The following is a 15,802-nucleotide window of genomic DNA, read 5'->3' on the forward strand; positions in this document are numbered from 1 at the left end:
CTCCTTGTCGTTGCTCCTGCTTCCTTGGTAACACAGTTAATAACCTTGGGTCTCAGACGGTTTATTGCACTACACTCCAATTCTACAAATGCTCCAGACTCTCAGACAGCTTTTATGGCCGCGTTGCTGCGGCAACGGGGAGGATGTCCCGTAATTAGGGACGGAATTCCAGCGCGCAGTAAAGGATGCGCAAGGCAAGGCCGGACTATGGCAGAGAGAGGCAACCATAAACTTCAGCCTCTCTCCCTGCCTTTATGGCCCTTTTGACTGTCATATATGAACGCCAATGCGCTGCGGCTAGCTCCTATAAACACTGTGATAACAACAGCAAATATGGCGACCCCCGCTACAGGAGAGGGCTGTTGGAGTAGTGTTTCCAAAGCCAATCAGCGAAATGACAGCTTGCACACACACACACACGCAAGACAAAAAAAAATAAAGACACGAATGGAAAACAAAGTGTATGATGGTGAAATTCTGAACGTGTGGTGAGAACAAAAGTCATGGAGACTGATAAATCTATAAGCTATCCACGCAGGTCCACTAACAATTTCCTTAAGATTAAATTCCAGAGTTGTAAAATATGTTATATGTCTATAAAAGATGGTTCAAAGTAACATGACAACACAACAGCATGATAATAACAACGTTTTCAGAGCTTATGTGTGTGTGTGTGTGTGTGTGTGTGTGTGTGCCATCTATCAAATCTGCATTAAATGACAGCACTGTTTGACAACAACTGACAGCTTTTTAAATGTAATTTCTTACTTTATTAACATTTATTTTAAACATCAACACGTTTAATTGGCAAGAGGTAGTGGGTGTGTGCGCCACTATACAGTCGGACTGTTTGTAATGTGTGTGTGAGCCCTCAGATCTGCTGCACGTTAGCGTTTGTTTGTTTTGTTTTTTTAAATCCCTTTTCTACGTGCTAAGGCACGTAAATGTGACAATGCTGCTGCAAACGTGGCCTTCATGTGCTGATTTTGCGTGCGTAAAATGTTTCCTATGTGCGCTTTTCTTTAAATTCACCGGACCTACATTTGAAAAAACAAATCGTGTGAGACACCAAAATGAACACGCAGAAATCGATTTTCCCCAATAATCATTTCATTTTTTTTTTTTTGTTTGTTTGTTTTTAGTTTTTTTTTTCTTTTGTTTAGTTTTTTTTTATTATTATTATTATTTGGAAATACAATACACAAGAGTTTGGGCATACCAAGCAATTGATTCAACGCGATGACCCTGACCAGCCTTGTCCTGACAGTACATTTGAAAATGTAGCTTTTCTCTTCTTTAGACTGCAAGTGTCAAAGAATCACGAGTCATGAAAAAATATTCTGTTATGTGGAACTTCACGCCGAACACCTCGGCATATATATATATATATATATATATATATATATATATATATATATATATATATATATATGATTATTTTGGGCGTGTACCTCAGTGCAACTCCACACGGATCCAATGGACAAGCTTATCTCTCTGGTTTGGCCTGGTTATCAATACTCGACTAGTCTCCAAAAATCACAAAGACACTGTGGATTTGTATTGAAAGATGAGCTAAATAGAAACACTCAGCCCTTTTTTCTACCGGCTGCAGGAGAGACGACAAAAGCTTGTTTTGGGGTCAGCCAAGACTCAACATGAATCCCAATAGCCAGTTTTTAATAATGGACTAGGTTTGCCGTGGCATTAAAGGAGATAGTAAACGAGTGGCTACAAAATAAATAGGCACACAAAACAAACACATTACATTCTCATCCGTTCGGACGTATTTGGTCACACCAATATAGATTCAGTTATTTAAAGTCACATATTCTCCATCATTCTAAATCCACAAGTTTTCTGATTTCAAAACAGAAAAAAAAAAAAACCAAATAAATCTTTTGATTACAAAATACACTGGGTCAGTCAATTACTGACTGCTGACTGCCCCCAACGTGAAAAGAAATGAAACAAGGCGTCTGTGAGATGTAATAATATTAACACGGGCCTTCGTACGCGCTGTCTTGGCGAGGAAAAAAAAATCTTTTTTTCTAAAGTTTTCCCTCACAAACAGAGTCCGAAGAGCGAGATCAAAGTCCACAGACTGTCTTAATTCACGCTCACTCTTTAGTTAATTCAGATCACAGGGTGCTGTTGTCCTCGAACTTGAAATTAACCATTGAGCAGTGCTGTTGCTCCTGTCGCGGCCATTGTGGTATGCAATGTGCACAGGCAGAGTCAGTCAGTCTGTAAACTCAGCCAGTCCCTCAGCATGGGACCGCTGCTGAGCTGTGGCGGTGCTGTTGTGACCCCCCCCCCCCCCCCCCCCCTCTAAAGCAGAGGATTGGACGTGTAATACTGTAATCTATCTCTGTTCAGTTTCTTCTCCTTCATGCGGCGGTTCTGAAACCAAATCTTCACTTGTCGGTCGGTGAGGTTGAGCATCCGAGACAGTTGCAGGCGTTTCTCTTTGTTTATGTATACACTGAAAAAGAATTCTCTTTCAAGTTCTCTGATCTGATATTTGGAATAAGGGCATCTCTTCTTGCGCGTCCTCTGTCCATCTGAAAGGAAAAATATAAACATATCAAATTAGCCATGATTATGTTACATATATATATATATATATATATATATATATATATATCCGTTCTGGATATTATCCCGATTACGCACGAGCGGATTTCCTGTACATAAAGCATTAATAAAATATTTCCCATTTCAAACGTCATAGCTTACACACTGATAATATATTACACTAGAAAAATCACTAAACCATTCGCTGCTGGTTCACTACACAGTACAGTAGGGTTTTGACCTCTTCTAGCAAATGAAAACAACAAGCTCAGTTTCAAATATAAGCAGCTTACAGCTACAGGAAGAGGGGAATGTGTTGCATTACACAGCTTATATGGAAATATTGGTTTTATAGAACACATAAAGGGCAAAACGTACAAGTGGGAACACAGACTCCATGATAGCTTTAACACAAGAGCTCAGGCGTGCTAAAAGTCAAACCCGAGGCACCACCCTTATGACATGCAAAGTTCTCTTTTAACGTTAAGAAACCGTGAAACAAGCGCGTTTATAACGCGCAGGTCTGTGTAAAGACATTTACATTCATAACTGTTTTTTTTTTTTTTGTTTTTTTTTTGGAAACGTCAGGAAGTGTTGCAGAAAAATCACTGGCCTGAACATTTTCACGGCCAATTTCAATTCCAAACACGTGATCCTGCAGTTTATAACAAAGTTTTGTTGGGGGTGGGGGGTCTACGGGCCCTCTATAAACCTTATATGCTTATAAAACAGCATATAAAATGTTTAACAGCGGCGCACAAGATTGCAAACTTTCTCTCATAACCAAGGCGCTGACTTCAATACGTACTGCTGCTGCTGCTGCTGGATTTCTCCTCATTGTTGCCGGAAGATAACTCCGGGCTGCTTGTCTCATCTCGAGGTTCCTTTGCTTCGGTGTCCCGGCACGATGGCGCGTCCTCCGGCGCTGAGATGGGCTGCTTGCTCGCTGTTTTGTCCCCCGAGTAGCCATTTGTGGAGGAGCTCTCCGACGCGTTCCCGTACGCCGTCTCGTAAAACTGATCGAAGGCTTGTGGCAGCACGCCATTTCTGCCCACATTCCCGTAGAAATTGGAGGCAGTGGAGCCGGCGCTCGAATGGTGGTGGTGGTGGTGGTGGTGGTGGTACGCCGCGGCGGCGGCGGCGGGGCTATTTTTACCGAACATGTCCCCTACGACAGCTGTTTGCGCCGAAAGACAGTCTCGGTGCACCATATCCTCCGCGCTGGGGTAGCACTGGGGCAAGTTCCCCCGATGCGGCCATTTACTAGACGCGTCAATGGCTGCATAGTCCCTGAACGTCACCTCTCTGACGGGCTGGACCTGCGGCAGGTTGGAGGAGTAGGAGTATGTCATGGGGCGAGTGGACGGGGTCTGGGATAAAAACGAGGGCAGACCGGAGAAATCAGCCCCGGCCGATACGTAATAAGTGCAACTGGGCAAATACATGTTCGATCCGACGGGGACCCTCTCGTCAAAATCCATCATCGTAGTTCACCCTCTACTATAACTCTATGTTGGGGTTTGGTTCCTCTATAACCGCCCTGAACATGGCTCTGAAGCGCCGTGCCTCTTGCCTCTTTGAAGCAGGTTCGCTAAGCAGAAATTTGGAGACGTAGGCTGACGTGGAGAGCCATCTCCATCCACTCCACGGAGGAGGAGGTCACGTGACCGCGCGGCAGAAATTGACAGATTTTTCAGGCTGTGTGTTTGTCCGCATGTGTGTGTGTGTGTGTGTGTGTGTGTGTGTGTGTGTGTGTGTGTGTGTGTGTGTGTGTGTGTGTGTGTGTGTGTGCGTGTGCGTGCGTATGCGAGCGTGCCTGCTTGTATGTGTGCAGGAAAGAAAAAAGAGTGTGTATAGGAATGCAAGAGGCATGACTGCTGTGTGTCCTAAAGCTTGACATTGGTGGTTTATCGCCATGTCGGCATAAAATGAATTCCTCAACATGTAACGAAGTCAGAAGAAGAGAAAACCAAATCTGAACGTTGACTTGTAAAAGGCAGAAGATGCATTTCAATCAAAGCCTTTGCAAAAATATCAATATCAATTACGCAGACGCCCTGTGCGCTTCCACGTTGGGTCCGTAATGGAAAATGTTTGTCTGTATTTTGAGCTTCTGTGGTGCTTCCTGTTTATGAATTATATATGCAATGCAGGAGAAGTTGCAGGATTCTGTCATTAACTTGCCTGGATCCTACCTGGCAATGACATTGTCTTAAACTGAGTACACAGAACACAGCCCTGATTTGAAAGAAGGGGGCACAGCCAGCTTATCGGTAAAGTCTGCTTTTGGAAACGTCTTAGTCATCATCATTTGGTGGTTTTACAACACAGCATTCAACCCAGTGGGTATTTAGTTATCAGGGTCATGTTCAAAGTAGCGACTAATGTTTCAACTGGCTATACCCTTGTGTTTAGTTCCAGTATAACAAAGACCAAAATACACGCACAGGAAAATGTGAAAGTTTGTAGTAAACAGGCTCCAAACAAAGGGTAAACACAGAATTATTATTTGGCTGTCTGTGTCACCTTTTTCAAACCACCAAGTAAGAATGAGAAATCGTAACATTAAGATTATTTGAGGCAGTATTGATAATATCAGTCACAGCAGCAGAGAGAAATAATACAGGTTTGCACCGAGCGTTAACATCTGACGCCTACAGTCATTAAAAACCGCCTGGTCTGTTATAATAAGCTCCTTAGAAAAATAAACTTTTCTGTTTTTATATGAGCCGTTTCTCGTTATTTTGGTTTTCCTAATACAAACATTAAAGGATTCGCCAGCAGCTCCCAACGTTGCAACATCCAAGGCCGTGACACTTTTACGCACGGCTATTTCTTCACGTTTTGGCACAAATATTTATTCAGATGTGCTTCGGTCAGTAAGAAGAGATTCAAGAAATTTACAAGGCACTTTTATGTTATGGTAAATAATAGGTTTCCACCATTTCCCCCTTTTGTGTTCATTGCAGTGGCGCATATATTTATACGTTTCATCAACATCGTAGTGCTAAAACAGGAGGTTTTTTTAAAGAGATTGCGTTGAGGAGGGTTTGTAAATATGTGCAGTTGTATTTTGTTGTTGTGATTTAAAATATATAAGCACTGTTTTATGTTGATGTTCATTTAAATTTTTTGAATGTAAACATGCCACACATCTTGAGGTCATAAGGAAATGTTGTGCAGGTTTTAGTTTTCAAGCTAAAGTAATGTCAGACCAATAAGCAGAACCTGTAAAAGCAGAGATTTCTTCTATTTGATTTGGTAAACACTTCGCAGTACACATTCCCTGGCTCTCTGCTCTGAGGCCACCGTGGAGCTTGTTTTGAGGAGGCTGCAATCTGACTCTAATGTGCTGTGAATGAGAGACCTGAGCTCGGATTAAGACCGCCGCGGCTGGCCGGGCCCCACAGTCTGATATGCACATGGTGATCCAAGGGACTTTTGATGGCACATGTGAAACACAACCTTAAAATATCACACCCACTAAGACGGTGGAATACCAACTAACGCCCTGTGAGTGTATGAAAACAGTGGAAAAAAGCATGCAGCCTGAGTACTATCCACCGTCCTTCTCACTCGCCATTTTACTAGGATAAATTGCTGGGACAAAAACAACTCAAGTGTCTTTGCGACCACACGCTCCGCCTCTCAGTCAATCCAGACAAATTCTCCGAGTTGTGTTGAAGCTTTTAAGCTGTAATTGAGCACAGGATGCCCAGGAAAAGCAAAGCCAGCTCTGCACAGACCTGCGTTTTTATAGCTGCTATAGTATTCTGCTGGCTTTTTTTTTTCCTCCCCGGCCAGACAGACACCACAAAACTGGCCAAGCGTGATAGGAAGTCGCCACCTACCCGGACTCAAAGTCAGCAGCTGAGGATTCTCAACGACAAAGAAACATATTATGTCTGTGTACATCTAAGGTAAGATTCCTATTTGGATAAATTATAAATCTTTTTAGCCATTTAACAAAAAAATCAATTGCAAGTTGGTAAATTATACAAACAACAATTCTACTAATAGAAGAAATGAAAAGACTTAGTATTTGTAGAGGAAGTCAGTGTGATAATCATCTGGCCATTCTTTTTCTACCACCAAAAACAACAGTCTAGTGCTGCGTAAAAAGCTCTCAAAGCCAAAGTTTTGTCTACACAGTCGACTTCAAGTTCGGGGGAGGGAGACCTTCACAGAGAGCGTAGGGCCCACTGTGCCCCGGATGGAGTTCCTTTAATTGCTTTTGCATTTACGCAGGCATTGGGTTACAAGATTGGTCGATAATGTGAGCGCGTAACTCTAAGCTGAGAGAAAGTCAGATGAGCTTCACCTTTGCTGGACGTAAGGCCTTAATATTCCGTTGGTGTGTGTTTGAATTTCTGTCTAAATAGGCGTATAAACCGACAAATCATGGACACGAAAACTGGTGCTAATCAGACCCGGTAAGTGTGATGGTAACTGCGTTTTATGCGCTTTACGCAAAGACGGATGTATTACAGCAAAACTGAAAACAGGGTTTATAAGATAAATATGAAAGCAGTGATGTTTGATAAATAAACAGCAATGAGTGACTGTGAACTATGTGACTGTGAGACAGACTTAGACATAGGCCTAGTGTATATTTGTCTTTAAACGAACACACACATACAACACACAAATACACACATGCGCAGTATACTGTTTTTGATTTTTCTATGCGACTTAACTCTTAAGTCCAAGAGATGTGATATATATTAACACAGTATTGCTTTAAGTTGAGAGGAATTCCTAATCTAGGGTGACAGAAGGGCAGTGTCAGGAAGAGAGTGCGACACACTAGATTGCCCAATCCTTGTACCATAAAACCTTGCCAGACAACAAGTAAACAATCAAGTGTGGGGATGCTCTGGAAGTACAGTTTAACGTCGTGTCAGGTAGGCCTGCAGGCAATAAACGAGGCTAAATAAACGCATCTAGTCTCTTGCAAAGGAGCCTCCTGTAGCGTTAAGGTTTCAAGTGGAGAAAAAGCCTCAAGCGTTAGTGCAGGCTGTTTTGTTTTCACCATTGTAGAAAGAGACAGCCACCACACCTGCGCCTCAAAGCATCCATTGACTGTATTGTTAACCTCAAAATGCAAACACTGTCTATAGTGCACTGTGCTGTGCAGGAGGCTGAAAGGATAGACAGGCAGTTTGGCCATGCGTAATAAGGAGATGGCTGCTAACTGAGGCCTTTCATTTCACAAAGTCTACCTCGTGCACAAAGCAGGTCGCAAAATACACTCATGCTAAACATGGAGTTCAGTGCACAATGGTGGCACAGTCACTGCCCCATTTTCAGCCAAAATAGATTCGATTAAAATGTAAATTTACGCCTTCATTAGCTTGTGTTAGCCTGTGGATTCACAGGTTTTCCACGTGTTTTTGAACTTGAATAGCACACGGTCTTCAGCTCAGTCGTTATCACGTCGCTGCCTTTGATATGAGCCTGGCGCAGCGCGTGCATTATGAAATCCCCGGACTGAAACATGAACTAATGGCAGTTTTGCGTTTAAGTTGCGTACAGATGAAAGTGCAGGAATCGATAAGTAAAATTGAACCTGGTTCGACAAACATCTGTTGATTTATCCACAGGTGACAGGAGCGGGGGCCGACAGCGTTTGTAATGACAGACGGGGCGAGGCGGACCACACACGGGCCATGCAGGCAAACTGACCAACTCCATGGTCAACGGGAGCACAGCTGACAAACCAGTGGAGTGTATCCAGGGAACCAAAGCGCCAGGAGAAGCAGGCCTGGACATAAGGACATTAACTGGACTTCAGTGGGGGAATAAATGAAATTTTACAATGGAAAAAAAAAAAGAAAATGAAAAAGATAAGTGCAGAAAAAATGTTTAAACCTTTTGAAACAGGAACTCTAGGTACAAACGTGACATTTTTCAGAAACGTTGCGTCTTTATATCCCTTTTAATATTGATTATATTAAGATACAAACTTTCACAAAATTTGAAATGAAATGTCTACTTAGGACGCAGCCTCCAAATAGCTCAAATGAGAACATATCATAAAGAAATAACTGTGGAACCTGGTCAATAGTAGGCCATGCATTACTTAAAATGCGTTTTCACCCTTTTGATTTTGTGATTTAAAAAGAAAATAGTCTAAATCCTTTAGGTTTTCAGAATTTCTATCCTTTCCCACGCCGTTATAAAACACAGTGTTGAGGCTACCAGCTATGGACATGACATTGACGTGGCAGATGGAAAATATTTCGCCCAAACCAAATCTGCTTAATCCATAGTGTGTTTCAACAGGAAATGTTGAAATTTGACCTTCTGTGTAAAAGTCTTAGGATCCAGAATGTGAAAATAACAATTAAAAGCAAGGGCAATAAGGTTATTTAGGCTGAACGGCCAATTCCACAAAAGCGTCGCCGCTGAATTATATTGTTTTCCTCTCTACAAACATCATATTATGTTTAATAATCACTTTTATATCTATGTTTGGATCCAAACTCAAATAATGACGAGGGGATCTAACGACGGGACAAATCACAGTTTGGTTTAAAGATTTCAATAGATTTAATTTGTTGTGGCCCAGTAGATGATCATCACAGAAATATCTGTTGTACCGAGTGGATTTTACAAATCACATAGATTTTAGTTAGTTTTATTTATTTTGGATTAAAGCAGCAAAGGCGCGTTTGCAGAGAAGTAAAAAGAATCAAGGACACGTTTCCTGCGCGTCTTTTTTCTTCTGCGTTAATATTTTCAATGTAGAATATATATATATATATTTAAAAATGCTGTAGAGTGTAAATTAAGTGTAATTTCTTTAACAAGATTTGAGGAACAAACTGAACGCACCTCCTGCAAGTTTAGGTCTATTCTTTGATTTCAAGTAACGTGAAATGTGTTTTCGTTGAGCGGTTTTTACTTCATCTGTTTACGCTGCGGTCAATGAAGCACGGAGGCTCCTCGCAGTGTCTTCCTCTCAAAATACAAGTCTGTGAATCGTTAAGAAAGGAATACTGGCAACTGTTTGACATGTTGAAACCAAATGGGAGGATGTACGGATGTATCAGGGCAGGAGACCTCCGTGCGTACAGAAATGAGGCTGGAGCACGACGGAGGATTTCACGTAATCTCGGTCAAGTGCTTCCATTTGACCGCTTTCACGGTCTTAGGTGAAATTGTGTCGGCTCAGGTGTTTGTGGTGCATTAAGAGATTATCTTCCAAACTCCTGCTTTTAAGCGTGCAGAGCTACAACGCACTTGTCGAGCTGACTGAAGGTTGCAGGCCGCGCCTCCATCACGCACACAGACAGTGAAGGTCAATGTAAAGAGCAGCGGCCGAGTCCTCGCAGGCGAAACCCCCTTTTAGATGTTTGGGTGCATCTGGCACTGAACTCAGTGTTACTACACTGGGTTCAGTCTCTGCACAGATTATAAATTAGGCTGTGTTTAGCATGCAAATCGGTCTCTGCAGTTATCATTATTATCTGACATTTCCACTTTTGGTGCACCAAGGACCAGCTGTAAACTCTTGACTTTAAAATATTTAGTTTGGAAACAACCCTTAGCAGATATGTCTTTCCTTCATCATTCACCGCCTTCATCTATTTGTGATGAAAGTAAATACACAGTGAGACGCAGTGAGCCCCATGCGCAGCTTCTTTTTTCCTACTGAAACGAGGTTAATTTATGCTTTTAACGAGCATTAAATTAATTGTAATTCATGGTGTTTCCTTAGTGTGGCAGCAGAACACAATTCTTGAGCAGTGATCCAGTCTCCGGTTTTCCTGCCTCAGGAAAAGGTCTGTCCCATCAAAGATGGCTCATGAGAGGGGCCGGGAGAGGCGGAGCAGAGCGCTGCGAGCTTTGGACTCTCACGTTATGTGTCAGGCCGGAGGCGGGACTTGCAGGCTTGTTTTGGTCTCGACCGAGCCAATGAGGAGCTGCCGTGCTCTCTGGCAGCCAATGAGCTCCAGCAGAGGCTGCGGACCACGTCGCTGCTGCAAGCTTCCGCTCCACAGCTTCCGCTCGTCCCCGTCTCCGGCTCCAGGACGCACCGATCAGTCAAGACATCACTTTCATCATAAAAAACGCGTGCGTGACAGGCCGTGCCCACGTCAGGGGACGTGGAGCCAATTCGGCGCTCGTGTACGTGCTTTGTTCCATTCCTCCCAATTAGCCCGCTGGCCACGATCAGGCCGTAAGCACGAGAAATATGACTACTGTCTGTGTCAGATGGGCGCAGGAGTCAAGGATTTAATTGACCGTGAGAATAAGGCTGAATGTGGAATGTCTGTCACACAAACATTTAGAAAGAGGAAACTCGGTGTATAAACAAAGGCTGTTACATCAGAAAAACCTTCGTGTCCTAATTGGTTGCTTCCTACGGATGAATATGGGAAACAAACACATTCAGGACCTTAGAAATTGAATTTCCACATACATTAAATCTATTCCAGTCGCCGACGTGAGTTCGTCTGCTCAAAATGAAACAAAGAAACGCGTCGATTGATTCATTTACACAGAGTAATGTGTGAATCGTCACTGTAGCTAATTAGGATACTAATTATTTTATGTTACAATATGCTTTGAAATAGTTTTTTGATGACATCTTACAATATACTAGATACAATTACAACGGTATTATTCATTAGCACTAGAACCACTCCTACTACTACTCTATCTGCTAATACTACGCCCACGATTGCTAAAAATAATAACATCTCAATTATTTAAGACACGTCCTTAAAGCGAATCAAGCCATAAATTCATTGCAATTTATTGCACAAAGATGGCCCATTTATTAAAACAAGCTGAAACGTTTACGTGAGCAAGTAAATCAGACAAACAGGTGGGGAAAGCCAGCCAGAAGGAATAAGGAAAAAGGAGGGATTTGGGTCCACGCCTGACATTTGACTGCCAGTAAGACTGAATCATTTTTATTAATGCAGCCCAACCGAGCATGCTGGGATGACGGGATTTTGGCTGTAGCGTCGTTGACTGCAATTAATCACTAACAAAGAAAATCTTTTGGGATAAAAAAAAAAAAAAAAACAAAAAAAAAAGCTAATATTTACACAGCTACCACATCATTTTTCGACACTGAACGACACCGGAGAAAGAGTTGAGATAGAAATTATTATTATTATTTAAATTAAAATACGTTTCACTTTCACGGAGTAAGCGTTTTAAATCAAATACTAACACATGTAACTAATTTAACAAATGTACATACTAACAATCAACTTTAGAGAATCCAACAGAAAATGCAACAAATAAAGCTTCAGATGAATTTTTCACCACAGTGGCCGAGGGTGGTTTTTAACCGTTTAGTTTATATTAATAGTCATGGAAATCATATACGGATAGCAGAATTATATCCAAATACATATAGGCATCCAGACGATTCGTATGTATACACATAGGCTGTACTATATTTAAATATAAAGACTTTTAAACAGAAAAACGAAAACTCGGCCGTTCAGCGCTTATATAGCAGGAAATCTAATATTGATTTTAAATAGTACAAAATAAACTCGTAGCCTACTCTACCTCCTGCGTTGTTTGGAACCTGTCTCTTAAATGCATAAATGTAGTCCAAATTTTTTTGAGTCATGTTTGCTTTTATCAAAAAAACTATTTACAAATTTAGCAAATGTCACGCAAAAACCAGTGGAATCCGTGAACGCAACGCGCTTCTTGGAGCAATGGCGTTATCAGGGCAATTATCAAAAGTGACTCTTGTTGAGAAGTAAAAAATAGCACGAATTGTACATTTAGCGTGTCTGTTTTAATCTTTTAATCTTCTAATTTAATGAAGTTTAAACACTTTTTTATTTTTGTGCTTCAGTTTTTAATCGTAAACACAAATTCTCTGCAGCGCCCTTCAAAATAAAACGTCCTTATAGCAATAGTTATGCTGCATAATATTTTGCCAATTGTTTCTGTGTACGGTCACGTTAAGGGATGTTTTTGCAGTCTCTTCTACATGTTTATAACAAAAATAAAAAAATTTCCTATACATTCTACTTGTGTGTGATTGTTATTACTATAACGCAACTATACTGTTATTATTAGTATTATCATTATTAACATTATTATTATTATTATTATTATTAGTCTTATCGTTATTATTATTACTATATAGTGCAATCTCTGCATGGGATGGCCACTGATCGTGCAGTTGAGTATGTCAGAGAGCTGTCGCTAGATGGCAATGTCCGCCTATGTTTGACTTTATGACTATATGACTTTTTTTTCCTCTCCTGTCGGTGCCAGACAGAGGACAGAGGTTTGCTTCACATTTAAAACAGGCCGATTTGAATTTCAAAATAGACTTTGTGTATATCTGGAGGAGGTTTATTACAAACCCTACAAAAGCCTTTAGAAGACACTATTTCACTGTTCTGGCCTTGTGTGTGACATGTGGGCCTTGTTGATATTTGTTTGGTTCACGGTTGAATGTAAAATTATAAATAAAAAGAAAAAAGCTGAGCCATCACCAGAGCCTCAAACGATGAAACGGGTCCATTTTTTTTCAACAAAACTTGGATAAAGTTCAACCAAGTCCATATTTTATTGGGACGGACTTTAAACAACGACATATGGGACTCACACACAAACAACCTGGATATCATGCCGGATTTTACTTTATGTACAACCACATGAATACGCACGCATTATAAAAGCTATGATCGATATGAACACATATCCCGCATGATTATCTAAGCATTATAATAGGATTTGCACCATGGATTGGATAGGAATGAGAGTACGGATTCCTATGATAAGACTAAACTTCATACAAGCTAAGCATGTGAGTAGGTTTTAAGGGAAGCCAGGAAAGATTAATATTTAACATTCCCAAGGTCCAAATCCGTTACACCGTCACTTCCTGTGAATCTTCGCCTTTATCGCCCTCGTTAAACTTGCAGATAAAGGTGTAGCTCGGTGGCGCGCACCTTTCTGCACAGGGGTCACTTTTCCTGCCTTTGCGAGTGAGCATGCCAGAAGAAAAAAAAAGTGCAGATATATATGTTCTCTGTTCTCACACTTGACTCCTTAAACAATATTTAACATCAAGTGGAAATAGAGGCTCCAGTATTCGCAGGCCTCAGAAATGTTGTTCGGAAGCTCCGGGAAATCATCTGGCAACATACAAATGAATCAGGTTCAGTCAGGAAGGAGTTTCTTTTTTTTTTTTTGGTTGTTCCAATCCATGAGTCCAATTGTGTGTAGTGTTGTGTAGTGTAGTGTAGTGTAGTGTAGTGTAGTGTGTGTGTGTGTGTGTGGGTCTGGTAGTTTCTCCCACAGATACTGTCCGTGATTTAAAGAAAGAATTTAAAAAAAAAAAGGAAGAATGGGGGAAAAACTAGCTGATAGTCTTCAACTTGTTGACAATTTTCTTCTCCTTTACGCGTCTGTTTTGAAACCATATCGTGACCTGTCTCTCGGACAGGTTGGTCTGGGCTGATATCCTCCTCCTTTTGTCCTTCGTGATAAATTTATTGGCGGCATACTCGCGCTCGAGTTCCTTCAGTTGCACCTTGGTGTACGGGACGCGCTTCTTTCTTCCGCGCCGATAGGAGCCGGACTCTCCTCCGGCGTGGGACACTGCGTCTGAGGGAAGAAGAGACAAAAAAAAAAAAAAAGGGGGGGGCTTTCATAAGTTGCTTCCCAACAAGTGTATCCTCCTCAGCAGACAGACACACTAAAGTGGTCTTTTTTTGTTTGACTTCTACTAAATAAAGCTGCATTCAGAACTGAGTCACACATTCTCATTTGGTCCAAATCAAATTATTTTAAGGTCAACTGTGTCTTCGACACATAAAAAGAGTTTAAAACACAGGCTGACTAATAAGAAACACAGCTGACAATTAATTCTGTATAGAAAATAGGTAACGATAGCCTGTTTTATTTGTAATATACACATGTCAGCGCATATTGTTTTTTAGTTTTAAGCTATTTAAATCATTTTGAAGACCGCCTGCACACATTATTCCACTAATTTTTTAGCCATACTATAATGCTGTTTGTTCTATAAGTTGACACAGTAGCAGACACTTGATACACCCAAAGCTGTGTGGTGTGTATTTTTGTACAACACCGACATATAAAAGAGCTCTTTCCTATTAAGGCTGAACACTCAGGGATGTATACTACCTGGTAAGGACGACTTCCACATGTGTCCAGGCTGGGGCTGATCCTTGGGGCAGTAAACTTGACTGTTCCAGCCGTTGGCTGCGAGAGTCCACGGTTGGTAACTCTCCATAGGCAGCAGGGACTCGTGTCTGGCCTCGGACGGTGCACTGATAGTTGGCACCACGGGCACGTCCAGGTAACTGGGGACAGGTTGATATGGACCTGAAGGGTAAGTTGGATAAAAAGCGAATTCCTTTGCCCGAGAGGCGAAGTCGTCTCCTGACGCGGACGTGTCCATGTATTTCTCTCCATACGCGGAGGGCGGTTGCGCTCCGCACGGTTTTATGCTGCTGTGATGCGACATTCTGCACGGGTAATAGCTGCTACCGAAATACCCATATGGCAGGGAAGCACTGGATGAATTCTGGGCTGCAGAGCAAGGGCTGCACTGTTTCACTGGCTCGCCCATACCGGAGGTGGGCACGTCGCTGGAGGAGTAAGCCGTGCTGGGTGCCAGGGACGCGGGGTGCGCCATCAGATTCCTGCACTGGTTCGCAGCAAAGTTGCCACCAGTAAAACCCTCCATGTTCTTGCTCACTTCATCGGAACCGCCGCCGTTGTCGTAGAGGAACATCACCGACTGGTCGACCCAGCGCGGACGGAGGAGCAGTGACGTTGTCATAGCACGGCATCCAACATTGAAGCTTCTGGCTCTTTTTTAAAAAGCCCAGAGACTGAAAAAAGGAGATACTGGTTCTCAGAGCGTAAAGCCACTCTGACGTGAGCAACAGCGCCGAGGGTGCGCAGTCATTGGCCCAGATGTTGCCACGTGACCGGGCTATGCAAAGAGGACGGTAAACATCACCCAGTACAGATAATTAAATGGAGAAAAATGCGGCGAAGTAAGGTGGTCGTGTGTGTCAAGGGATTTAGATTTTGGTCAAGTCTGCGGGGAAATGTGTGGAATATTGTGTGAACTTTGAAAAAGTAAGATCCTCGTCATGTAGGTACCGTCGTATGCATATTAGGTAATATATTTCAGACTCCCAAATATCTTATGATCTTGATAGCTCTGTTTTCTACACCTTCTCTTCCTAGATGA

At 42.0% G+C, this 15,802-nt stretch overlaps 2 protein-coding genes across 2 annotated transcripts; both read right to left on the minus strand.

The window, feature by feature from the left end:
* Positions 1-2,328: 2,328 nt before the first annotated feature.
* hoxa11a (homeobox A11a) lies at positions 2,329-4,184 on the minus strand. The gene is made up of 2 exons (XM_026347723.1): positions 3,383-4,184; positions 2,329-2,561 (listed from the first exon to the last, which is right to left on the minus strand). Exons 1-2 carry the CDS (start codon positions 4,056-4,058, stop codon positions 2,329-2,331), a joined length of 909 nt encoding a protein of 302 aa, XP_026203508.1. The 5' UTR covers positions 4,059-4,184.
* Positions 4,185-13,930: 9,746 nt separating this feature from the next.
* On the minus strand, positions 13,931-15,382 carry hoxa13a (homeobox A13a). The gene is made up of 2 exons (XM_026347722.1): positions 14,722-15,382; positions 13,931-14,178 (listed from the first exon to the last, which is right to left on the minus strand). Exons 1-2 carry the CDS (start codon positions 15,380-15,382, stop codon positions 13,931-13,933), a joined length of 909 nt encoding a protein of 302 aa, XP_026203507.1.
* Positions 15,383-15,802: the final 420 nt, after the last annotated feature.

The sequence above is a fragment of the Anabas testudineus genome, chromosome 11 (genome assembly GCF_900324465.2).
Source record: "Anabas testudineus chromosome 11, fAnaTes1.2, whole genome shotgun sequence".
Lineage (NCBI taxonomy): Eukaryota > Metazoa > Chordata > Actinopteri > Anabantiformes > Anabantidae > Anabas > Anabas testudineus.